A 25,312-nucleotide genomic window follows, 5' to 3' on the forward strand; every position below is an offset into this window, starting at 1 on the left:
CTATTGAGATATGCTTAGAAAGTCCTTCCCTAACACAATAGCACTTAACATTTTGCCTATATTTTTTAGCACTTTACAGACATTTTTTTTAACATTTTATTTTTAATTCATCTGTAATTTTTTTGTGATTAAGGTCGGAGGTAAGAATTCACTTTTTGCTCTCCATTGTTAGCTTACTTTTCCTGTATCATTTATTGAGTGGTCTAGTCTTTCGCCTTTGATTGAAGAATCCATTATGTAATACATACTTACATATGCTCAGATCTGTTTCTGAACTTTCTGTTGTGTTTCATTTATCTAGTTGTCTATGTCTCTGTATTTTTCACACATTTAACCATCAAGTTTTAAATATATATTATTTAGCCCTTGTAATTCTTGACTCTAAAATTCTAGAAATGTTTTAGAAATGTGTGGAATTGACAAATGTATCAATTTAAAATGAATATTCTATTCATTATTAAGAGCTTTTTAAAAATCATACTAAGTTGCTTATAATGTACTTTATCAGAACTTTCTGGATTATGTGTTTAACAAACTACTTATATTTTTGGAATGAATTTATCTCTGCAAGATATTTTGTTAACTAAGGTTTTCTGAGGTAGAATTAGACTTCCACAGTAAAGGCTCCTAGGTATTCTGTGAGTCACTCTTGAAAGTTCTTTAAACTTAATAAAAACAAGATCTAAATACTAATGTTAAGGTGCACATACAGTACTTAAGTACCCTAAGAAGAATTTTGTCAAATTTCTTAAAAAATGTTTTGCTTCTAAATATATTAACATGCTTTTTATTTTACAGTTTTTTATTACAAAAATTAAATTGTGTTTTCAAACTTTGTATTCATAGTGCAGGCTGTGGAAGAACAGGTGCCATTTGTGCCATAGATTATACGTGGAATTTATTAAAAGCTGGGGTAAGAATATTTTTATGTAACATTATATCCAATTGATCTATTATGATTTTCAAATATAATGACTAGTTGCAGTAAATTACAGCATATGCTTTGTTACTTTTTTAGAAGTAGCTTTGGTATGTATGAAATACAGGTTAGCAAAAAGGTATAAATGATGCATTTTACTTGAGATAATACACTGGGCGCAAGGTAAACATGTCACCCATTTGTTCTCTGTGAATTAATACCTACATTAGGGATGTAAAATCTGCATTGACTTTTTAAAATACAGAATTCTCTTTGGCCAAACTGCCCAGATTAATATTCTGGTTCTGTCATTGACCAGCTATGGAATTTTGGTCAAATTGCTTAATCTCATTGTGCCTCAATTTGTTGATCTAAAAATGGAAATCATAATATTAATAATTCATAAGAATTAAGTTAACCATTGTAAAGTTCTTTATATGTGTGGCACATAGCAAATGCTCAGTTTAGTGTTTGTTTTTATTACTATTGCTGCTATTATTACCACTACTGTTTTAAAAAAATTGTGTATATGGAGGATATAGAGATAAATAAGACACAGCTCTCATTATGGATTTGAAAAACACAATCTCCTTATTATACATAGATTTGGTTCATTTGTTGATTCTATAATATGCTTGGTTTCTATGCATTAGGGAAAAGCTTTTAATTCCTCATAGCTTTATGATTTCCCTGAGTATGTCAATCTATGTCTTGTATAAAATAGGATTAATAGCCCTGGCTGGTTTGGCTCAGTGAATAGAGCGTTGGCCTATGGACTGAAGGGTCCCAGGTTCGATTCCAGGCAAGGGCACATGCCCAGGTTGTGGGCTCAATCCACAGTTGGGTGTAGGAGGCAGCCGATCAATGATTCTATCTCATCATTGATATTTCTATCTCTCTATCCCTCTCCCTTTCTCTCTGAAATCAATAAAAAAAATTTTTAAAAAAATAGGATTAATAATATTTTATTTCTTTCCTTTTCCCCTTCCATTCTTTCTTTTTCTTTCCCTTATCTTTTTGTCAGTTTTCATTTTTGCTAGGGTATATTTAAATTTTAGACAGTTTCTGATAAAACCCTTTGGGATTAGGTTTTATTTTTGTATTCCTCAAAACTAATCTAATGCTCAATTGAAAAATTGTAAGTGAATACAATTTAGATAGGATTCTATCACACTTTTAACATAAAAGTCAGAAATTAAAATTGGGATTGGAAGAGGCATTTAGATGAATAGCAGCAAACAAAATAAACTCCTGATCATTTCAAAAGTTGTATTTTTTTAACATAGTCCCCATTTGATTCAGTTTGACTTAACATAAATATAGTCTTGGGCCATAGGTTAGGACTTGATGTAAAAATCTTTTGATGGGCCCTGGCCAGGTGGCTCAGTTGGTTAGAGTCTACCTGATATGCCAAGGTTTCAGATTTGATATCCGATCAGGGCACATGCATCATTCAACCAATGAATGCGTAAATAAGTGGAACAACAAATCTCTCTCTCTCTCATCATAAATAAGTTTTTACAAGTTAAAAAGAAATATTTTTATATATGCAAAGACTCCCAGGCAGTAAATAATGGGAATTGTTCTTAACTCTTCTGTCTTCTTTATCACTACAAAATATTCTTATTGATTCCCAATTTCTAATAGTTTTGCCTCAGAAATGTGCCTGCAATCTGTTTCTACCTTTCTATCTTTTTTAAAATATTGCTACACCTCTACCAAGTTTCTCTACTTTTCAGAATGCCATCTTCTTTTCTACAAAAGTTGCTTGAGTATAAAGTTTTTCATGCCAGGGTTGGATACTTCAGTAGTTCTAAATACAAATGTACAAAAGAATTATCTAGAATAAACAGTCTCCAGGGATGTAGTTGAGAGATCTGATTTTTCCTAGCTCTCTTAGCCGGTGCTTATATAGCTAGCCCAGGAAACATTGGGCTGTGGAATGAGTTTAAACTATTATGTTTATATTAGAGGCCCAGTGCACGGATTCATGCACTGGTTGGAGGGCATGGCCTGCAGGGATCGGCCCGCTGTGGGAGCGCTGCTCATCCCTGTCCACACATAGCGCTCCCACTATGCGAGTGCACTGACCACCAGGGAGCAGCTCCTGCATTGGGCTTCTGTCCCCTGGTGGTCAGTGCACATCATAGCAACTGGTCAATCGTTCATTTTGGTCGTTCAGCCGTTCGGTGGCTGGGCTTTTATTATATGGGATAGTATGATCTCAACCAAGTAGCCCATCTTCTCTCCTCTCTTGAATACCTCTCCTTCTTTCAGTCTTAGGCTTTATCCACATCAAGCTTCACAACTCTCCAGATAGATTATATTTCCTTCACTTTTCATTCCATACACCAATCAGAGTTAGTCACAGCATTTTTATTCCCATTGCACTGCAGTCATGGCTTGGCCGGACTTTTTCTTTTTTTTGTTCATGTATCTGGCTCACTAGCTTGACTGTTGAGAGTCAAGGTGAGCTTAAGTTTACAATGCCAAGCAGTTTCTGATACAAGGTATGTGGCATTCAGGATGTTTTCAGTTAGCCAGCACGTGTATAAAGTCTATATGAAAAATTGAAGACTATTCTAGTGTTTTCTGAAGAGTTATTTAGAGTTTATGTATTACATTCTTTGTTTTAGAAAATACCAGAGGAGTTTAATGTATTTAATTTAATACAAGAAATGAGAACACAGAGGCATTCTGCAGTACAAACTAAGGTATAGTTTTTTTAATTCACTTTATAAATTATATTTTTAGATTTGCCTTTTGGGGTTTTTTAATGTTTTTCCTTTGTTTATCATTTCATCTCTCTAATAGGAACAGTATGAGCTTGTTCATAGAGCTATTGCCCAATTGTTTGAAAAACAGCTACAACTGTATGAGATTCATGGAGTCCAAAAAATTGCTGATGGAGTGGTAGGTATTGTTGGCCTATTAATTTTAGAAATCCTTTTACCAAGATGTAATATTTAGCATTTTAATTGTCATCTTGTGTCTTATCTAACATGAGAATATCTATGACAGTTATTATTTTTATTTAACCTTGATTTTAACTCCTTCCTGTTTGAAACACTCAACTATGATGCATATTTAATAACTCCAATACAAGTTACATAATATTCTAAACAATACATTGGGAAAGTAGTTCTTATGTCAAAATTCATATTTTTTTATTGTTTCAAGTGTAAATTACTTTTTAAAAAATTATCTGCATTGTTGCATAAACAAAAGAGTTCCAAACCTAAAGAAAGGCTTAAAGAGGTTATTTGAGCCAAGGCTGAGGGCCAGACTTGGAAGCAAAATTTCAATGCATTGAGAAAATACTCTGGAAAATGGCCATTTTGGAGTTTATTTTATACAGTAGAATCAAAGCAGATGTAAAGAAGTTGACAGTAAATCCCTTGGTGGTAGGAGGAGGCAGGAGAAAGTAAAGCAGGAAATCCCTAGGATTGGATAAAAAGCAAAATGGAAAGGTACATATTTCTTTTACATTGGTGGGTGCAAGATAGTTTTAACATTTAATATACATAGTTTACAAAGATATGCAGATAAGAAATAACAATGAGGAATGGTACGGGTGTCTTGCCCCAGTACCAGTGTTTATCTCTCGAGGCCGGGAGAAGATATTTTGACATTTTAAGTATATTACCTTAGATACACAAAAACAATATATAGGACCTCCTCAAGGTAAAGATTAATCTATCACATAGACTGAGGACCTGACTTCCCATTATAACCTGTTGAGTTAGAAATTTTTATGATCAAAACATCCTGTGTGCCGTGGCCGGTTTGGCTCAGTGGATAGAGCATAGGCCTGCGGACTGAAAGGCCCCAGGTTCGATTCCGGTCAAGGGCATGTACCTTGGTTGCGGGTACATCCCCAGTGGGAAATGTGCAGGAGGTGGCTGATCGATGTTTCTCTGCCATCGATGTTTCTAACTCTCTATCTCTCTCCCTTCTGCTCTGTGAAAAATCAATAAAATATATTTTAAAAAACACAACAAATAACTATCCTGTGCTATTACCTTCAGTTACTGAGCTTGTTAGGCCTGCCAGGTAGCCAGCCCCCTTTTCCTTCACGGTTCTCTCTTCTTGCTGCCACCCCCACCTAATTGTAAGTTGGTTCTACATGAATTTTATTTTGTTTTTGGTCATGATAATGTTATACTAGTGGCCTGGTGCACAAAATTCATGCACATTAAAAGGGATTTAGAGGAAATATTTTAATATTGCTATTTGCCCTTTATAATAGAAGTGTCAGAGATGAAAGAAAATTAGTAAAATCACCCCCATCAAGCCCCCGCAGGGTGAGGGGGGGCGCAGCCTCAGGTCCCCCATCAAGCCCCACCAGGCGGGGGTATGGCATCAGGTCCCTGGCAGGGGGCGTGGCATCAGGTCCCCCAGTGCAAGGGCTTGAGGGCGTGATGACCATTTGCATATTAGCTCTTTATTACATAGGAATGTACATGGTTTTTTAAAAGTAGAATTATAGGGCCACAATTGAGTCCCTTTTTGGCATGACTTAATTCAATGTTATTTTAGCCTTAAAAGATCATACTGGAGAGAGGGCAAGATTAATATGGCAGAGGGGGGTTGGGTGGTCAGTGGAAAAGGTGAAGGGATTAAGAAATACAGACTGGCCCTAACCGGTTTGGCTCAGTGGATAGAGCATCAGCCTGCAGACTGAAAGGTCCCAGGTTCAATTCCGGTCAAGGGCATGTACCTTGGTTGCGGGCACATCCCCAGTAGAAGGTGTGCAGGAGGCAGCTTATAGGTGTTTTTCTCTCATCAATGTTTCTAACTCTCTATCCCTCTCCCTTCCTCTCTGTACAAAATCAATAAAATATATATATAAAAAAAGAAATACAGATTGTAGCTGTAGCCAGTTTGACTCAATGGATAGAGCATTGGCCTGTGGACTGAAGCGTCCCAGGTTTGATTCCCGTCAAGGGCACATGCCCGGGTTGTGGGTTTGGTCCCCAGTAGGGGGCTTGCAGGAGGCAGCCAATCAATGATTCTCATCGTCGATGTTTCTATCTCTTCCTCTCCCTTACTCTCTGAAATCAATAAAAAAAATCTACACTAATAAAAGACAAAGGTGCTAATTGACCATACCTTCGCTCAGCTCCTCAGCCAATCAGAAGAGTATGAAAATTAACCCAACAAAGATGGCCGTTTAAATTTGCATACTGCAGGCATATCCCGTTGCGCCGCGGGCGGCAACACAATCCCCAGCCGCCACTGCTGCCCCAGCTTGGGATCCGGGCCTGCCACGTGCAGCCTGGGGCAGGGGGTGGGCGGCAGCAGGATCCGGGCCTGACGTGTGCGACCCGGGGGGGCGGGGGGGGTGGCAGTGCAATCCCCAACCACTGCCCACCCCAGCGCGGGTTCCTGGTCTGCGGTGTGCGACCAGGGGAGACAGGGCAGGCAACCGCGGGATCGGGCATGCCATCTGCCACCAGGGGAACAGGCCTAAGCCAGCAGGTGGATATCTCCCAAGGGGTCCCAGACTGTGAGAGGGCACAGGTTGGGCTGAGAGACCACCCTCCCTCCCCCCCCCGCACGCCAGTGCACAAATTTTTGTGCACTGGGCTTCTAGTATATATATATAAAGAAATACAGACTGTCAGTTATAGATATGTCACTAGGATGAAATTTACAGCATAGGGAATATAGTCAGTAATATTGTAATAACTGTATGATGCCAGATGGTTACTAGAAATATTGTGATCACTTTGTAAGGTATATAAATATCTAATACTATGTTGTATACTTGAAACCAATATGTGTCAACTATCATTTAAAGTTAAATTTTAGCCCTGACCTAAAAGTAAGAAAAAATATTTAGCCCTGGCTGGATGGCTCAGTTACCTGGAGCTTTGTCCCATACACCGAAATGTTGCAGGTTTGATTCCCAGTTAGGGCACATACATAGGCTGTGGGTTTGATCTTGGGTCTGGGTGCATATATGAAGCAACTAATCTATGTGTCTCACATTGATGTTTCTTTCTCTTCCTCTCTTCTCTTCATTCCTCCCTCCCCTTCTCTCTGAAAATAAATTTTTAAAAAATATATGTTACTGATTTTTTTACAGAGAGGAAGGGAGAGGGACAGAGAGTCAGAAACATTGATGAGAGAGAAACATCGATCAGCTGCCTCCTGCACACTCCCCACTCGGGATGGGCCCGCAACCAAGGTACATGCCCTTGACCGGAATCGAACTTGGGACCCTTCAGTCCCCAGGCCGACGCTCCATCCACTGAGCCAAACCGGCTAGGGCTAAAAATCAATTTTAAAAAACATCAACATATCCTCCTCAGGTGAAAATTAAAAAATGAAAACGATAAAGGTAAATTTTAGTATAAAAGAGTTTATTGGATATTGAAACTTTCTTGTTTTTCATATATATTTTAGTTATTTCAGAGAGGAAGGGAGAGGGTCAGAGAGAGATAGAAATATCAAGGATGAGAGAAATCATTGATTGGCTGCCTCCTACATGCCCCCTACTAGGGATCGAGCCCTAAACCTGGGCATGTGCCCTGACCAGGAATTGAACCCGTGCCCTGCTGGTTCATAGGTATATACTCAGCCACCGAGCACGTACCGGGCAGATATCCAAACTTTTGACCTGATAAAAATATATATTCTTATATTGTTCTCCTTTCTGCCTGTTTTCCAAACTAGCTCTCTTCTTTCCTCCCTATATAATCACCTTGTCCTTAAAGATATGGGGGCTATTTTTTTAGTAAAAATTTTTTACATTTTAATCATTTAACCCTAAGACAACTATCACATGATAAACCAGCTTAGCTCCAATAATTGAAGTAAAATGAGGAAATGAGTTGCAAAATTTGTAACCTTCGTTTTCCTCTTTCCATGGTTTTGGCAATTTCCCAGACTATTTGTTTGAAATTTCTTGGTTTTCTAAATGAGAGATTTGTTATCAAATGTTGATCTCAGTGTGTTAGTATAATCTAACATTAATCCATGAGTTGTAAGAACTGTATTCTTCCTTTATAAGCCAAGTGAAAATTTCAAATTTGTAAAAATTCATTTATGTGACCTCATTCTTATTTCCTTCATTAACAGAGGAATGATTGTACAACTAGGCCTCATACGTTGTCATCATTTTTTCCCTTTAGTTTAACTAAAGCCTGTTATAACCTGTGCTAAATGTAGCCAAATAGTTTATATTATAGAATAGAATGCTAACATATTATTGTATATAATCTTACCTAATTTGGGATTCATTTAATATTTCAAAAAGTTAAATAGGTGTGCATTTTTCTTTAAACTTTAATTGAAAAATATACCAATTTTTCCCCCATAAATGCAATATTAATTTCAAAGTTTAAGATTTTTATACTACAAAAATACAGATGTTTTAAACTCTCATGTCCTTAGTATATAGAAATGAAAAATATTCTAACCATTACTTTTTCCTTTTCATTGAATTTATTGGGGTGACACTGGTCAATAAAATTTTACAAGTTTCAAATCCACAATTCCACAACACATGATCTGTACTCTGTATTCTGTGTTTACCACCCCAGATCAAGTTTCCACCACCATTTACCTCCCCATACCCTTTTGCACCTCCCCTTGCCCCCAACCATTAACATTTTTAATCATATAGAAAATTTTTTTCAAATTATTTTTTTTTTAAATATATTTTATTGACTTTTTACAGAGAGGAAGGGAGAGAGATAGAGAGTTAGAAACATCGATGAGAGAGAAACATCGATCAGCTGCCTCTTGCACATCTCCTACTGAAGATGTGCCCGCAACCCAGGTATATGCCCTTGACCGGAATCGAACCTGGGACCTTTCAGTCCGCAGGCCGACGCTCTATCCACTGAGCCAAACCGGTTTCGGCCAAATTATTTTTTATTGTGCTATAATTTACATATAAGACTATTAGTTTCAGCTATACAGCATAATGATTGATATTTGTATATATTGTGAAATGATCACAAACATAAGTCTAGATAACATCCATTACCACACATAGTTAAAAAAAGTTTTCTCATGATAAGGACTTTTAAACTTTACTCTCTTAGGGACTTTCAGATATACAATACAGATCGTTAATTGTAGTTATGTGTACATTACATCCCATGACTTACTTAATCTTCATGCAAGGATATGTTTACTGATTTTAGGGAGAGAGATAAACATTGATCTGCAGTGATATAGGGCTCTCTACAGTAATGGACACTAATGTAGTGACAGAGGGAGAGTAGGACAAGGAATGATTAAAATGAGTTCTGGAACCTGTTTAATAAATGTACTAGGTAGCAATAGAGGTCCACAATAGGTTGGGAGGGTGAAGGGTATAAGCCTTATTTTGTTGTTGGCTTTTTCCCGCTGCATGTTAAGTTTCTAGAGTAGTGATGTGTTAAAAAAGATATCTTTGATCTTTATTTCCATAGGAAATCTGTTATTTTTGGTTTTGGGTTTTGGGGTGGTTTTTTGGGGGGCGCTGAAACCTGGGAAAATCTGTTTTCTTTTTATAGTAGCACTTGAAGTATGTTGAAATACTGCTGTACACAATTGATTTTTCAGTAACTGAAGATGGACCGGGTTTGATAGCCCCTCAGGCTATAATATGGAATATTTAAGGCCCATTTTGTTACTTGGAAAAACTGGTAATATTTGAAAATTTCAAAAGCCCAGAAACAATTTATTTGAAATATGAGGAAAGAAACTTATTTTTTTCCTAACTTTAATGAAGCATTTTCCTCTTTTGGCAGAATGAAATTAACACTGAAAATATGGTCAGCTCCATAGATTCTGACAAACAAGATTCTCCCCCTCCAAAACCACCAAGGACTCGCAGGTATTGTATGTCGTATTTTCTTTGAAAGGACACTTTTATTTTACTCACTGTTTTTTAAAATAACAAATGCTGACTAATTTCTAAGTTTTCTTTATAACTTTTATTAGTCTTCTGTTTAGGATGTAGCATATGTATAGCAATTAATTTATAACTGTACTACATAAATTTTGTTTCACTTGATAAGATTTCAGTAGTATCTACTTACATAAAAACCATGGGTGGTGCTCATCACTACCACAACCGCCACGACCAAGCGGAAGGAAGTCAGTCCTGCAGGGGTTGTCTTGGCAACGGCTGCGCCCATCCCGAGCTGTTTCCCGGAACTGTTTCCTGTAAGGGTGGGGTTTGAGGCAGGAACCTGTCCTGGGAGTATGGAGGCATATCTTTCTAAAGTGTGCCGCGCCAGCACCTGAAGGGGGGCGGATGAAAGGCTTAGAAAAGACAGAACAAGAGAATGAAAGCCGGGTCTCGGTGGGACGCTGCTTCTCTGAGAGACAGCGACCATGCCCACAGCCATGCCTTTATTTTATAGCAGATGCTACAAGGCAAAGTAAGGGCGTGACCAAGATGTTTACAACATTCTCCTGGGTTTCAATCCTACTCAACTACATGCACCTGAACTCTATCAAGCCTACATCACCCAGGCACATAGGGCGACGTGTTTGGACCATAGGTTCAAGCTTACAACTACAGCTGTTGGCTGTAATTTTGCCGGGAGGGACCTGCCCTCCAAGCTGGGACTTGCACATGTCAAAGAGAGGACTGTGCCCTCTCATCAGTCCAAGGCTTGAACCTGTCCAAAACACTTTAGCGGCTCCCCACAATAAAGTTTTAATTCTGTTTCTTTGTTACTAATGTTGTGGCCCCACCCCATAACAAAGAAACAATTTCCGGAGGATGGGGCCCAGGAATCAGGATTTTAAAAAGATTCCCAGGTGATTCTAATGTGCAGCCAAGGTTGAGAACCACTGCTATAGATAATATTAAAAATATATCTAAACGTGCAATTCTTTGTCCAAAAAATGAGCATGTTCAAAAATTAAATGAAGAAAATTTGGATATACTCGATGGAGATTTTCACACATATTTGAGTGATGGTTCCATTGATTCCACAGATGATGCTGAAAAGGAAAATTTTCCCATCGAATTTCTTAATAGTATTACTCCTTCAGGAATGCCGTGTCATAAATTAAAATTGAAAGTGGGTGCAATCACCATGCTATTGAGAAATCTCAGTAGTAAATGGGGTCTTTGTAATGGTACCAGATTTATTATCAAAAGATTACGACCTAACATTATCGAAGCTGAAGTATTAACAGGATCTGCAGAGGGAGAGGTTGTTCTGATTCCAAGAATTAATTTGTTCCCATCTGACACTGGCCTCCCTTTTAAATTGATTCGACGACGCTTTCCCGGGATGCCAGCATTTGTGATGACTATTGATAAATCCCAAGGACAAACTCTAGACAAAGTAGGCATATTCCTATCTGAACCCGTTTTCACACATGGTCAGTTGTATGTTGTTTTCTCTCGAGTTTGAAGAGCATGTGATGTTACAGTTAAAGTTCTAAGTACTTCATCACAAGGGAAATTAGTCAAGCACTCTGAAAGTGTTTTCACTCTTAATGTGGTGTACAGGGAGATATTAGAATAAGTTTAATCACTTTATGAGTCATTGTTTGCATCAATGTTGTTTTTATATCATGTTTTTGTTATTTTTATATCCTTTTGTTACTGTTTATTCATTAGTAAATTTATATATTATTTTCATATACATTTTACTAATTTCTTTTCATCTCTCACACTTCTATTATAGAGAAAGGGCAAATAGCAATATTAAAATATCTGCTAATTAATTCCCTTTTTAAAAAAATATATTTTATTGATTTTTTTACAGAGAGGAAGGGAGAGGGATAGAGAGTTAGAAACATCAGTGAGAGAGAAACATCGATCAGCTGCCTCCTGCACACTCCCCACTGGGATGTGCCCGCAACCAAGGTACATGCCCTTGACCGGAATTGAACCTGGGACTCTTGAGTCCGCAGGCTGATGCTCTATCCACTGAGCCAAACCAGTTAGGGCAATTAATTCCCTTTTAATGTGCACGAATTTGGTGCACTGGGCTACTAGTAATATATAAGAACAATGAGCATAACCATGTTTTGGTATGTCGTACAAGTAAAATTTTAAATATTCTAAAGATTACAATTTCTCTTCATACTATACAGGTAATATGATTGCCAAAAATTATATGCAAATTGAAGAATTTATGTGAAGATGTTTCATAACATTATAGGAAAGATGAATTTATTACTCTGTAGATTTTCTTAGTTTCAGGTGTATAGCATAGTGATTAGGAAATTATATAATTTTCTAAGTGATTCCCTTGATAATTCTAAAATAAAAAAATTCCAGTGAAGAAATACAGTATGATTTGCATCATTCTTTTTATAAATATTGTTCCTGATTTCACCTCTTCTGAGGAAGGCATTTTTCACTCCTCAAAAATATTAGGCTTTTATTACATAGAATTGTTAACTGAAAATAAAATTACAAGAGCATAAGATGAATAAAAAGTAAAAATGGTATACTTTGATTTTCAGTATGGCTGCAGTAAGTAAACTGGTTATTTAGACTACATGTTTGTTGTGTTAGACTTAATCTGTCATGCGATTATGCTTTATACATGCCTAATACCTAAATTATTATAAGAAAAGTAATTTTATAAGTTCCTATAAAATACAAATTTGAAACAAGTTATAGTGTTACTCATTTTAAAACGTGGTCAAACAAATGTAAATTTTCTTTATTATAAAGTACGAACTTCTTACTGTGAAATTTTGGGCCTTCTTGGGATAGCTTCATCCTATCTTTTCTAACCTTATTTTTCAGTATTTCTCTGTACTCCATAAGGACCCAAACTGTTATATTCATTGTTTTATCTTCTTCTGGAACTGGCATAATGCTTAGCTTAGCATGTAGTAGATTCTGAATATTTTGTTTTATTTTTGAGGAGTGAAAAATGCCTTCTTCAGAACAGGTGAAATCAAGAACAATATTTATAAAAAGAATGATGCAAATCATACTGTATTTCTTCACTGGAATTTTTTTTACTTTAGAGTAGTGAAAATATGAATATTAGTTACTATAGTGATAAATCAGAATATAGCATGCTTTTTGTGACTGGGCTTATCATTTTTTGTGCATATGAAAATACTGTAAAATGTTCTAAGCCTTGTTTCAACCACCCTTAACATAAGGGAGGGCCTTGACCAGTTTGGCTCAGTGGATAGAGCGTCGGCCTGCGGACTCAAGGGTCCCAGGTTCGATTCCGGTCAAGGGCATGTACCTTGGTTGCGGGCACATACCCAGTAGGGAGTGTGCAGGAGGCAGCTGATCGATGTTTCTCTCTCACTAATGTTTCTAACTTTCTATCCCTCTCCCTTCCTCCCTGTGGAAAATCAATAAAATATATTTAAAAAAAAAATAAGGGAGGATAAGAAAAAAGTCTGTCATTGTAATTATCAATCAAATTTGAGAAGCCACAAATACCACAAAGGATACAAGGAAACTTTTAGAGGTGATGGATATGTTTATTACCTTGATTGCAGTAGTAGTAGTATCATGGGTATATGCACATGTTCAAATTCCTCATATTATATACATTAAATATGTTTTTCGTTTACTAGCTATACCTTAATAAAGCTACCTTTTAAAATGTGAGTAGCCAAGAATATATTACTATGTACATATCAACATCATGCATAGACTACTTCTTCTAAAAGCATTTCTAAGATTATTGGTTAAATAAGGCAGTTTGAATACTTATCGCTGGTCCCTTTCTGAACTTCCTAAAATTATGGTGAAGAAATATAAAAATATGTAATGATTTTTTAAAAAAATTGGAGCAGATATGTCATTATATGAGGTGTTGACAAAAATATAGGGAAGTGAGGAGCACATTGACCAATGAAAAGGGACCTAACAGAACAAAGAAAGTTAAAACTTGCTGCCATGTAGGTGGGCAAAGCAATAAGAAGCAGGATGATTCTCTTCAAAAAATCCCCAGAGAGGCTCAGAAATTGGAGATCCTACTTAAGGCTCTTGTGTAAGATGGTACTGAAAACAAGAAGAGTACTTGAATGTCACTATAAGAGAGTTTACAACCCCAGATTCCTTTCATCAAATTGAAGAGACAGATGACTGCTTCTCACATCCTGGGCACACACAGTATGAGGGATTTACTCTGGATTGGCTGAACCAGGGAATCTCTAGATCAGTGGTTCTCAACCTTCCTAATGCCGCGACCCTTTAATACAGTTCCTCATGGTGTGGTGACCCCTAATTTTATTGTTAAAAATTGAACATAATTAAAGCATAGTGATTAATCACAAAAACAATATGTAATTATATATGTGTTTTCCGATGGTCTTAGGTGACCCCTGTGAAAGGGTCGTTCGACTCCCAAAGGGGTCGCGACCCCCAGGTTGAGAACTGCTGCTCTGGATTCAAGGACATCAGGTCCAATTGATGATGGGGTTGTGTGTCTTACTGAAAACAGGAATCTGCATGCTGAATAATGAGATTCTCCAGCTCCCTTACTCTTACCCTTTATTTGGCTCCCAGAATATTGGTAGCTACTTCTGGTGTTGACAGTATCTCTCTCTTGAAAAACTACCATCCCAAGAGAAGAAAGGTGTCATTGATGGTTGTGGCCTACCATTGATATTGCAAGAGCTATGTTCAGTTCCCATGCACTGAGACGATCACTAAGCCTCAAGCCCTCCCCTCTTACATTATACATACACATCTTCTAGCCATTTTTCATATTTCATTCTCTTTTTCAGGTGGAATTTAATAGATTAATTTTTTATGTATACTTTTTTCCCCCCCATTTAGTTTATATTCAACACCATTCTGCATTAGCCTCAGTTGCATAGTGGTTAGACAATCATGCACTTTACAGAGTGAACCAAAGCAGGAAAAATCAGACCTTTGACAAGTCCCTTACTATGAAAGACAGCCCCAAATAAGCAGGAAAAAGGGAAGACAATACATAATAGAATAAAGATTGCAGGGAGGCGGGGGGAGATAAATATTTGTACATTTTTTTCATTCATTAGAAAATACTGATACCATGAAATAAGAACTGGATGGTAAAAAATAAGCTATTGGAAATATTGCAAAAAATTTTAAATTAAACAGAAGGTTGAGAGAGAATAAGGAAATCTTCCATGAATATGAACAAATACAAAGAGATAGAAAATCAGCCAGGCCGGTGTGGCTCATTAACCCAGGAACTAAGAGGTCACTGGTTTGATTTGCGGGCTCAATCCCCAGTAGCAATCTCCAATAGGGGGCGTGCAGGAGGCAGCCGATTGATGATGCTTCTCTCTCATCGATTTTGCAGTCTCTCTATCCCTCTCTCTCTAAAAATCAACAAAAACATTTTTTTTTAATCGGCGAGAGAAGAAATTAGAGAATCAAACCAGGATTCTGTCAAAAAAAGTTCACATTTAAAGGAATAGGAATCAGAGTTACAAAATTCTGAGGGAAAATTATTTCTAATCTAGAATTCTATACCTTTTCAAAAAAATCAATAACCTTGAAAATATAATACTTAAATATGCAAGGCCTCAAGAAATTTGCCTCCTAAATGTAGTTCTTAAGCAACTAGAGGAGGATGTAACCCGCCAAAATAAGGGAGTATACCCAGAATAAGGAGGATGGGACCTGGGAAACAGGAGAGAAACTCAACTCTGGTAGCCTAGAGAGGCAGTAGCCCACACTAAAGCAGGAGGCCCAAAGTTTCTAAGAGGGATGCCTATGTGCTTGACTAGGTGAGAGAGATGTACAAATCTGAAGGAAATTTAGAAGGCTGAATTACTGATGATACATAGAAAACAATCCATCAGAAGCCCAAATCATTTAGCAGGGGAACACAAGAATGTGTATAAGAAGAGATATAAAATCATGGTATAATTGTGTACATGTATTACCTTGTTAAACATTAAAGTTTCTTAGTTTGACAAATTATACTTTTTTGTTCATACAAATTATAGACTCTACTGACTTAATATTATAGATTTAACTACATACTAGTTACCTATCAACTTATTTTACAAAGGATGAACATTCTTACAATAGCCTTTTATTCATGCTTTTTTTCAGTTGCCTCGTAGAAGGGGATGCTAAGGAAGAAATACTGCAGCCACCAGAGCCTCACCCAGTGCCACCCATTTTGACACCTTCTCCCCCTTCAGCTTTTCCAACAGTCACTACTGTGTGGCAAGACAATGACAGATACCATCCGAAGCCCGTGTTGCATGTGGTTTCATCAGAACAACATTCAACAGACCTCAACAGAAATTATAATAAATCAGCAGAACTTCCAGGGAAAAATGAATCAATTGAACATACAGATAAAAAATTGGAGCGAAATTTAAGTTTTGAAATTAAGAAGGTCCCTCTTCAAGAGGGACCAAAAAGTTTTGATGGGAACACACTCTTGAATAGGGGACATGCAATTAAAATTAAATCAGCTTCACCTTGTATAATTGATAAAATCTCTAAGTCACAGGAATTGGGTTCAGGGGATCTGAAAGTTGATATTTCTCAGAATTCTTGTGTGGACTACAGTGGAACACTGTCAAATAAAGCTCCAGTTATCCTACCAGAAGAATCACAGAAGAATTCAGACACACCTCCAAGGCCAGACTGCTTGCCTCTTGATGAAGAAGGACGTGTAACGTGGTCATTTCATGGACCCGAAAATACCTTACCCCTGCCTGATTCATCTGAAGCGATATCCTCAGATACCCACTGTCAAACAATGAAAACTGTGAGTTTAACACCAAGCCCCACAAAACAAGTCGAAACCCATGATCTTGTGGATCATCATAGCAGTTCACCTCTATTCAGAGCACCCCTCAGTTTTACTAATCCTCTTCACTCGGATGACTCAGACTCAGATGAAAGGAACTGTGACAGTGCTGTGTCCAAGAATAAAACTAATATTTCAACAGCAAGTGCCACAGTTTCTGCTTCCACTAGTACTGAAAGCATATCTACAAGGAAAGTATTGCCAATGTCCATTGCTAGGCATGATATAGCAGGAACAATACATTCAGGTGCTGAAAAAGGTAATAGTATTTAACACTTAAATATGTTTTCTATGTGCTAAGCACTTTAACTGTATTATTAATTCATTATGTTTTATTCCACACTTTACTCTAAAACCTACAGCAAAATTTCATTATTTTAGACAAATTTTTTTAAGTAAGCTTTTATCATCTTAATATGATCACATTGCATTGCTGGATTTTGTGTTTTCAAAATGTTTCAATTGTTGTAACAGAAATTTTATCTTTTTTTCTGTATTATAGCCTTTAGTATTTTACATGGGTCAAAAATCTGTATAATAGAAATAATTTAAGAAAGATAATTGCTTGAAGTAACAGTGGCACAAATATTGTAGAATGGCTTGATTGGCCATTTAATTCCACTCATGTCTATAATAAATAATTATTATCTTTTTATGCTCTTTTAACTACAAAATTTTTTTAAAACTTCCTAAGTTCTTGAAAAAGAAGCTGCTTTCAATCCTTAGTTTAATGTAAGAAGCAATATTGCAACTACTCAGCAGACTGAATTTTAATCCATTCAGTAGTGAGTGGGATATATCCATATTTAATCATCACTGCTCTTATTTAATTAAGCAGTCTTAGTATTTCAACATAATGCATGTGGTCAGTTCCCAATATGTATTATTGGTTCTTGAAACAATTTGATCTGCTGAAAGTAATCATGGCTGCTTTCTTAAACAGACCAAAAAGTTGAGAGCAAATGTATAAACATGAAAGCTATTTACTGATAGATTATCAGTGGTCATTTACTTGTCAGTGAACTTTTATAATTGACATGTACAGACTTATTTATAATGTACTGGCATGAAAGGTACTGGGAACCTGAAAGATGATTTTCCTTTTCTATTTCTGACCCAGTAAGTACCACCTTTGTTGTACCTTTATTTTCTCCAACTCAGACATACTATATTTTTTTATCTTGAGAATGTATCTGGTAGAGTAGATGAGACTCTAAGCTAGTTTCCTAAACTTTAGGATTTTCTATATTCTTGATTCTTCTGTGTTTTATTTGAAGGATCTTCAGAAGATAATGGTTACCACAATAAATATTACTTTACCAGTTGGCCATAATTTAAATTTGTTGATACATTTTTCTCCCTCAACTTCAGAGTTTGAAATTTAATTACCTTGCTCTAGCTGGTTTGGCTTAGTGGATAGAGTGTCGGCCTGTGAATCCAAGGGTCCCACGTTCGATTCTAGTCAAGGGTTGCAGGCTCAGTCCAACGTGCAGGAGGCAGCCAATCAATGATTCTTTCTCATCATTGATGTTTCTATCTCTCTCTTCCTCTCCCTTCCTCTCTGAAATAAAAATATTTTTTTTAAAAAAAGAAATATAACTACCAAGTTGAAACTACTTAAAAAAATGTGTAGATAAGAAATTTTCATTTGGGGATTTGGGGCGCTTTTCGGGGGGGATATCAGGCATGTGTCTTGGGTCTAGGAAATTTTTTTTTTAAATGACTATTAGAAATAGAATTTGGTGAGGACAGGAAGGATGCATGATGTGATATGCTTGTTAAATTTTCTGCCACATGTCCAGTCTTGGTGATAACAGGAGTTCCTTTAAAATACTGAACAGGGAGAGTTGAAAGCACTCTATTGTATAGCAGCTCACTTCTGCTTTATTTTGTTTGTATTTCAAAGCAAAGATAGCTGTAAATGTGACTTCAGGTTTCTTTTCACCCTTCCCTGACTATGCTACATTAGTTTGGTATTAACTGAAGATTTTCCTGTGTAAGCATCCTGTGCTGCAACATAACTATAAGCAGACCTTTTTTCTTCTTCTTCATAGTTGATTGAGTTTTAGAGAGAGGAAGGGAGAGGGTGAGAGAAAAAACATCGATGTGAAAGCGAAACATCTAATGGCTGCCTCCTGAATGCCCCCCACCCCCACCCCCCGGCCCCCCGCCAGAGATTGAACCCACAACCCAGGCATGTGCCCTTGACTGGGAATTGAACCAGCAACGTCCTGATGCACAGGACAATGCTGAACCAACTGAGCCACACTGGCCAGGGCAGTCCTGTTTTTAATGTTGTTAATTTACCTTGTAGTTGAACCATTGGCTCAAGAAGTAGATTTTCGTTTGATTGTTTGTTTTAGAACTTGTTAGGGAATTAAAGAGAATAATTTTGTTTTGATACCTAAAACAACCTTTGGCATAAGTTACTGCCTGACAAAAATTCCTGTTTATGAATTCTGATTTTAAAACTGACTCAGGTGTCCTGAAAGATTTCTCAAACTTGGCTACACTAGGCTCCCACATGGTATATGATTTGCAAAAGCCTATGTAAAATATGCTCTATTTGGTTGAACAACCTCTATAATGTAGGAAATACAATCCAGCCAGAACCGGTTTGGCTCGGTGGAAACACCTGAAATTGATGCCTCGCACAACCACCTCAAAAATACAACTAAAAGACAAAACGGGCCCTAACCGGTTTGGCTCAGTGGATAGAGCATCAGCCTGCGGACTGAAAGGTCCCAGGTTCGATTCTGGTCAAGGGCATGTACCTGGGTTGCGGGCACATCCCCAGTAGGAGATGTGCAGGAGGCAGCTGATCGATGTTTCTCTCTCATCAATTTTTCTAACTATCTCTCTCCCTTCCTCTCTGTAAAAAATCAATAAAATATATTTAAAAAAAAAAAGAAAAGAAAAGAAAATACAATCCAGAGATCCAGGGAGGAACATGTAGTTGAGAAGAAAGGGCCACAGTTATAAAAAAAAAAAAAAAAGGCTTTAAGAATGAAGACTGTCATAATTCTTGACAAGTAAAGTGGTAAAGATTTGTTTATTTTTCACATTTAAAAAACTAGTTCTCTTATATACTTGTGTTAGTGAGTTTTAGAATTTTAAGAAAGGTCTTTGTTTAGATAAGTTCATTTTTAATGAGTCAACATTTTAACCAAGTTCGTGATTTTTCTAAATGTTATGTATTTAATATAGATGTTGATGTTAGTGAAGATTTACCTCCTCCTCTCCCTGAAAGAACTCCTGAATCTTTTGTATTAGCAAATGAACATAGTGAGTATCTCTTCTAATTTTACAAAAATATTCATACTCTACTTTAAACTCTGGGAAACGTGGCTGATTTTAATGTATTTGCTATTGAACTACATAATTAAATTCAAAAACAGGGTTGAGTTGATATTGACAACTGTTTTTAATTCCTTATATGAAAAATACTTTTTAGAAATGGTATTTTTCCTTGCTAAAATCGCTAAAATGGGCTGCATTTATGTTAGATACTATAATCTAGTCAAACGCAATTATAAATGTATTTTCAATTTGGTATCTTTTCATTCATTACGAAAAGACATTGATTGGTTCACTTAGTGCCAGTTCAGGTAAGTAAACATTAAATTGGGTTGTAGGTTAGTATCACTCAGTTGTGTTAAATTGAGGGACACTTCAGGCCACAAGAGATACCGGTGAGAACTGGGAAAAGTGGTCATATTTCAAAGCATTGATACTGTATTTTTCTTCCTTCCCCTCCAGAAAGAGTACAGAAACAGCTTTATTAATATATTCACAGAGGTGCTCACTACTCTTTATCTGTTTAACTGATTTTAAGAATGTTAAGACCAGTGAAGCCATATACTTCAATAATATTAAATCTAAGTCTGTCAAATCTATAGATTATAGTGAGCTTATAATAAACTCTGATGAGTAAATTATTTTAATTATATTTTAAGGAGGGAAACTTAAAGGAATATTCTTAGATTGATAGAAACAAAATTTTTTATGAAAGTGTGATAATTTCTAAAAATCTATAGGATGTTTTTATATTACCTAGTGCAAGAAATTTCAAGAAGTAAAGATGTTAATTTTAATTGTAAGATTTCATTTTTCTCAGATACACCTGTAAGATCTGAATGGAGTGAACTTCAAAGTCAGGAAGAATCTGAAAAAAAATCTGAAGTGAGTCCTTTTGGTATTAAAACAGCAAGAGTTCAATATTTTTGCTGTTTTGTTTATTTATTTTTTTTAGTATATGCTTTTTTAAATTTTTACTTTCTTTTTAAATATTTTTTTATTGTTGATAGTATTACCCCCCTTTACCCCCCTCCTCCCGGTTCCTACCCTCCCTCTTCCCCCCCAGGTCTTCACTACCCTATTGCCCGTGTCCATTGACTATGCATATTAGTTTATAAATTCTTTGGTTTATCTCTTCTCATCTCCCACATCAAGATATGTCAGTCTGTTCCATGCCTCCATATTGTTAGTTTATAATAACTGTAGCTTAAGACTATTAAATAAAACTTTTAACAGCATTTCTTATGCAAAGATTACAGATGAAATGTGAGATCTGGAGTTTTTACAAGGGCAACATGGTCTATATATAACTGTCCCAACACTTGAGAGAGTTATTTTCCCAAGCTGCTTTTGAAATTCATAAATTGTGCCATGTTCCAAATCATTCTGGAGGTATGAGTGGAACTGGACTTACTATTTTCAGGGTCCTAGTACTTTCCTAGACTTTTTTCCTTCCATTTTAACACTAGGTATGAGGTTTCCTTTCACATTCAGGAAATGTATTGGTAACTAAATATTTTAGCTGTGGAAAAAATGTGGTTTTTTTTTTGTCAACATTAATGTTTTTCCTATTTCTCCCATATTTTAATATCACTGAAATTGGGGTACATCTTACAGTTGGTTAAAAATCATTGATACACTTTTTCACATAAAATAGTGGTAACCTATAAGAATGATGGTATGTCTTACAATCCATGGTATAATAATTTGATAAATATGGTAAAAGGCTGGCAAAATGCAGTAGTGTGTATATTCCTTTGTGTAACAGCTCCTGCATTTTCAGTTTTCATCCTGAAGGAAAAAGGAATTTCCTTATCCTTTTACTCCCAATATAAAGTACCATACATTTAAAAGTTTTAAACCTATGAACAACATAAACTGATGAACAAAAATAGATCCAGAGGGGAAAAAATATTTTAGAATATAATAGAGGTAATCCTGTTATTTGCAGATTTTTAATATTTCCTACAACTTTTGTGATACCATACTATGGTAGTACAGTTTTGGTAATATTATACTTAAAATCCTTTTTTTCTTGAAATATTAATGTTTATTGCATGTAATATTATATTTAAGATTGTTTTTCTTGAATAATTGTGTTTATTGCATGTAACATATTTAAAGTCATGTTTTTTTTAAATATTTTTTTATTAATTTCAGAGAGGAAGGGAGAGGGAGAGAGAACCATGGATCAGCTGCCTCCTGCATGCCCCCTAGTCAGGATCGAGCCTGCGACCCAGGCATGCACCCTTGATGGAATCGAACCTAGGACACTTCGGTCCGCAGGCCGACAACGCTCTATCCACTGAGCCAAACTGGCCAGGGCTAAAATCGTTTTTCTTGAGATATTAATGTTTATTGCATGTAACATTATATTTAAGATTATTTGTCTTGAAATACTAATGTCTATTGCATGTAACATTATATTTTTAAGAATAAATAAAATTAGTTTATTGGGGAGGACATTTTTTTAAGCCTAATTGAAAACATCATTGTTTTCTTTTCCCTTGACACTGAGTATCTTGATAAAGCTCAATTTCTTGGGATAGATACTCATAACAAATTTTTTTCCTATTTGTTTATAAAGTTATTAAATGTCATCCTTACAGGGCTTGATAACCTCTGGGAGTGAAAAATGTGGTAAGTTAGATTTTGTTCCTTTTTGCTATAGATTACATAGATTAATTTTCATAAAATAGCATGTCTTATGGTATATGCTATTTATTTGTTTATTTTTGTACATGAAAATATGTAGGACACCTAAAACCAGAATTATGTAGTATAATTCTTCCAAATTAATTACTATTCCAGAGATTATTATTGATCTGGAAAATAACAGCATTTATTATTAATAGTTATAGGCTGATAGGAAAGAAATTATTTTAATGTATTTCCCAGTGTATTATTTTCTGTTGGTTATAAAACCACTTAGAATTTAAATCTGGCAATGATTTAAATAAATGCCCCGTAATTAATCTATGTGATTGAATTAGGTCCCTAAAAATAGATTGTTTTGGAAATCTTTTAGGACTTAGTACATTTATGAAGACCAAAGATTATGTAGCTTAACCAAGTGTTATAAGTTAAATTTTTTTCCTACCACATTACTTTTACTGTCATGCTAAAATAGGTCAAGTTATTGTTAATTCCTATAAATCAGTGACCATGTAAGCAGCTCATCAAACATCCTAGCCTATGTAATTTCCTCAATTCATCTATCATTTTCTGCCTTTATCCTCCATTCTGCTTCAGCTTCTCTCTCCGGATGTTTGCCTAATGGGGCTCCATATCAGCTATTACTCTCTATCTACTTTGCTGAGGCAACATATTATATGTAAAAGAGCAAACGTTTTAGAATCAAGGCCACCTGGACTGGAATCTCATTTTTACCATTTTACTTACCATGTAGCTTTGCCCAAGTTGCCTAATGTTTCTGAGCCTTAGTTTTCTTCTCTGTGAAATGGAGATAAATAGTACCTACTTATTCTAGAGGATTGTCGAATCACATACATAGAGTATCAAACACTGCCTGGCACATAATAAATAGGCACTCACATGGCAGCAATGCTATTATGACTATCTTTTTTACATTACTATTACTGCTATGGCTGGATCCCTGAATCTTTTATTTTCTTAATATATGTTAACTCCTTTCTGGCTCCTCTTCCTTCTCTAACCAATCTAGTTACTATCCTCCATCACTCTAGTCACACTGAAAATTATCTTCAATTTTCTTGTTCCTAATTCCCATACCATTTTATTTTATCCCTTGGGCTTACTGAATACTGTAAATTAGCCTACAATTCTGGTCTTCTACACAGTTGGACCCTCAGCTTTGCTTGGTTATCCCACTAACTCTTAGCAGATGACCTTTACTTTGCTGAGAAAATTGAGGTTTTCAGACTAGATCATCATTTCCTCCTAGAAGCCAGCACTGAATACCTCACCACTACTAGTTCCACCTACATACCTCTCTTCTCTGCCCCCATTGCACCCTTTTATAATTTTATTGTAAAATTTATCACACTACTATAATAATTAATGTACTTTTCTGCCTTTCCTAATCGACCAGGAACGGCAAACTACCACACAGGCATAATCCTGCCATTGGCTTCTATTCTTGTTCTGCCCTTGATCTAAACTAGTGATTTTTACATTTTGAAAGAGTTGCTTAAAAACAAAAATCAGTGGAGAATATGTGACAGGATTGTATTGGCTTGCAAAGCCTAAAATACTTATTCTCTAGCTTTTTACAGAAAAAGTTTGCTGACCCTCTATTTGGACCTTAAGCACCTAAGGACAAGCATCATAAAGTTGAGGATCATTGCAAGTGTGACTGGAATGATGCAGGATGGTTATCTAGATTGGATAGGGAAGGGAGGGAAACAGAAAAGGAGTTAACATATATTAAAAGGTCATTTGACTTATACTCCAAGTTTCCAGAAAAGTTTTTCTTACAGAGGTATAGAGATGTGATAAAGATTGTGAAAGAATGGATGAATCATAGCCATTAATTTCTTTCGTTAACTAATCTTACACATTAATAATTAAGTGATTAAACTTAAGTAATGTAAAACTTATTTATAGGAGCAAATAGTAAGTTCATTGGTTTCCATATAAAAAGCATTTCAGTTGCAGTTATTAGCACACAGTATAACTAATGTAAGGAAATAAAATACGCCAAGATCCAGATTTATTAAATAAAGTCAGAGCATAAGGATAATCTTCACATTGCAGAAGTACTCACTGCAGATTTCTAGGTGCCAGGAAGAACACTTAGTATGATTTCCTGTGCTCTCTACCTCATCATTTATATTTATTTGGGTCTCTAAAATCATGGTGTCCCCAAGAGAAAACTTATTTCTTACTTTCCAAATTAAAACAATTAGAAGATTATACATAGGATGCTACAAATAATGGTGATTAACAGTAGCTCTATTTTGCATTTTATATCATCCAGCAGGAGGTATTCACCCAGAGACTTGTACAGAATGTCCACCTACTTCCAGTAACAAGAAAGATCCAATACCACAAAGTCCAACAAAAGCCACCGATATTGGTAATTTTAAAACTTGAATTATGTCATTAATACTGGCAAGAATGAGAAAAAATCATTTGCCATCATTCCAGGATTTCCTGAAGGCAAAGTTTATCAAACGTTGTGCTATGATTTATTCAGTTTCTTTTTTTTTAAATATATATTTTTTTATTGATTAAGATATTACATATGTGCCCTTCCAAAAGTTGAAAGTTAATTTTGTGTTTAGAGTTTTGCTTAGTTTAAATTCTAAATTCCCATGTGGAAATTTATTTGTTCAAGAAGATAAGGATGTTTGACATCGTCTATATAGCATAAAAATATTTCTGAACACTGACC

At 35.9% G+C, this 25,312-nt stretch overlaps 1 protein-coding gene across 21 annotated transcripts in view; it reads left to right on the forward strand.

Moving 5' to 3' along the window:
* PTPN12 (protein tyrosine phosphatase non-receptor type 12) overlaps positions 1-25,312 on the forward strand; it is a 108,899-nt gene that overhangs the window by 73,468 nt on the left and 10,119 nt on the right. For 11 of the 21 annotated variants that reach the window (XM_036327636.1, XM_036327642.1, XM_036327631.1 and 8 more), the window contains 8 exons: positions 847-913; positions 3,556-3,633; positions 3,734-3,832; positions 9,670-9,755; positions 15,927-16,897; positions 19,846-19,923; positions 20,756-20,820; positions 24,896-24,994. In XM_036327636.1, the coding sequence (XP_036183529.1) occupies positions 847-913; positions 3,556-3,633; positions 3,734-3,832; positions 9,670-9,755; positions 15,927-16,897; positions 19,846-19,923; positions 20,756-20,820; positions 24,896-24,994 (1,543 nt within the window). Of the gene's footprint in view, positions 1-846; positions 914-3,555; positions 3,634-3,733; positions 3,833-9,669; positions 9,756-15,926; positions 16,898-19,845; positions 19,924-20,739; positions 20,821-22,522; positions 22,576-24,895; positions 24,995-25,312 lie in introns of those variants that run through there. The other 10 variants (XM_036327635.1, XM_036327638.1, XM_036327634.1 and 7 more) reach the window with 8 other exon arrangements.

Source organism: Myotis myotis, unplaced genomic scaffold, assembly GCF_014108235.1.
Source record: "Myotis myotis isolate mMyoMyo1 unplaced genomic scaffold, mMyoMyo1.p scaffold_m19_p_11, whole genome shotgun sequence".
In the NCBI taxonomy this organism is placed as follows: domain Eukaryota; kingdom Metazoa; phylum Chordata; class Mammalia; order Chiroptera; family Vespertilionidae; genus Myotis; species Myotis myotis.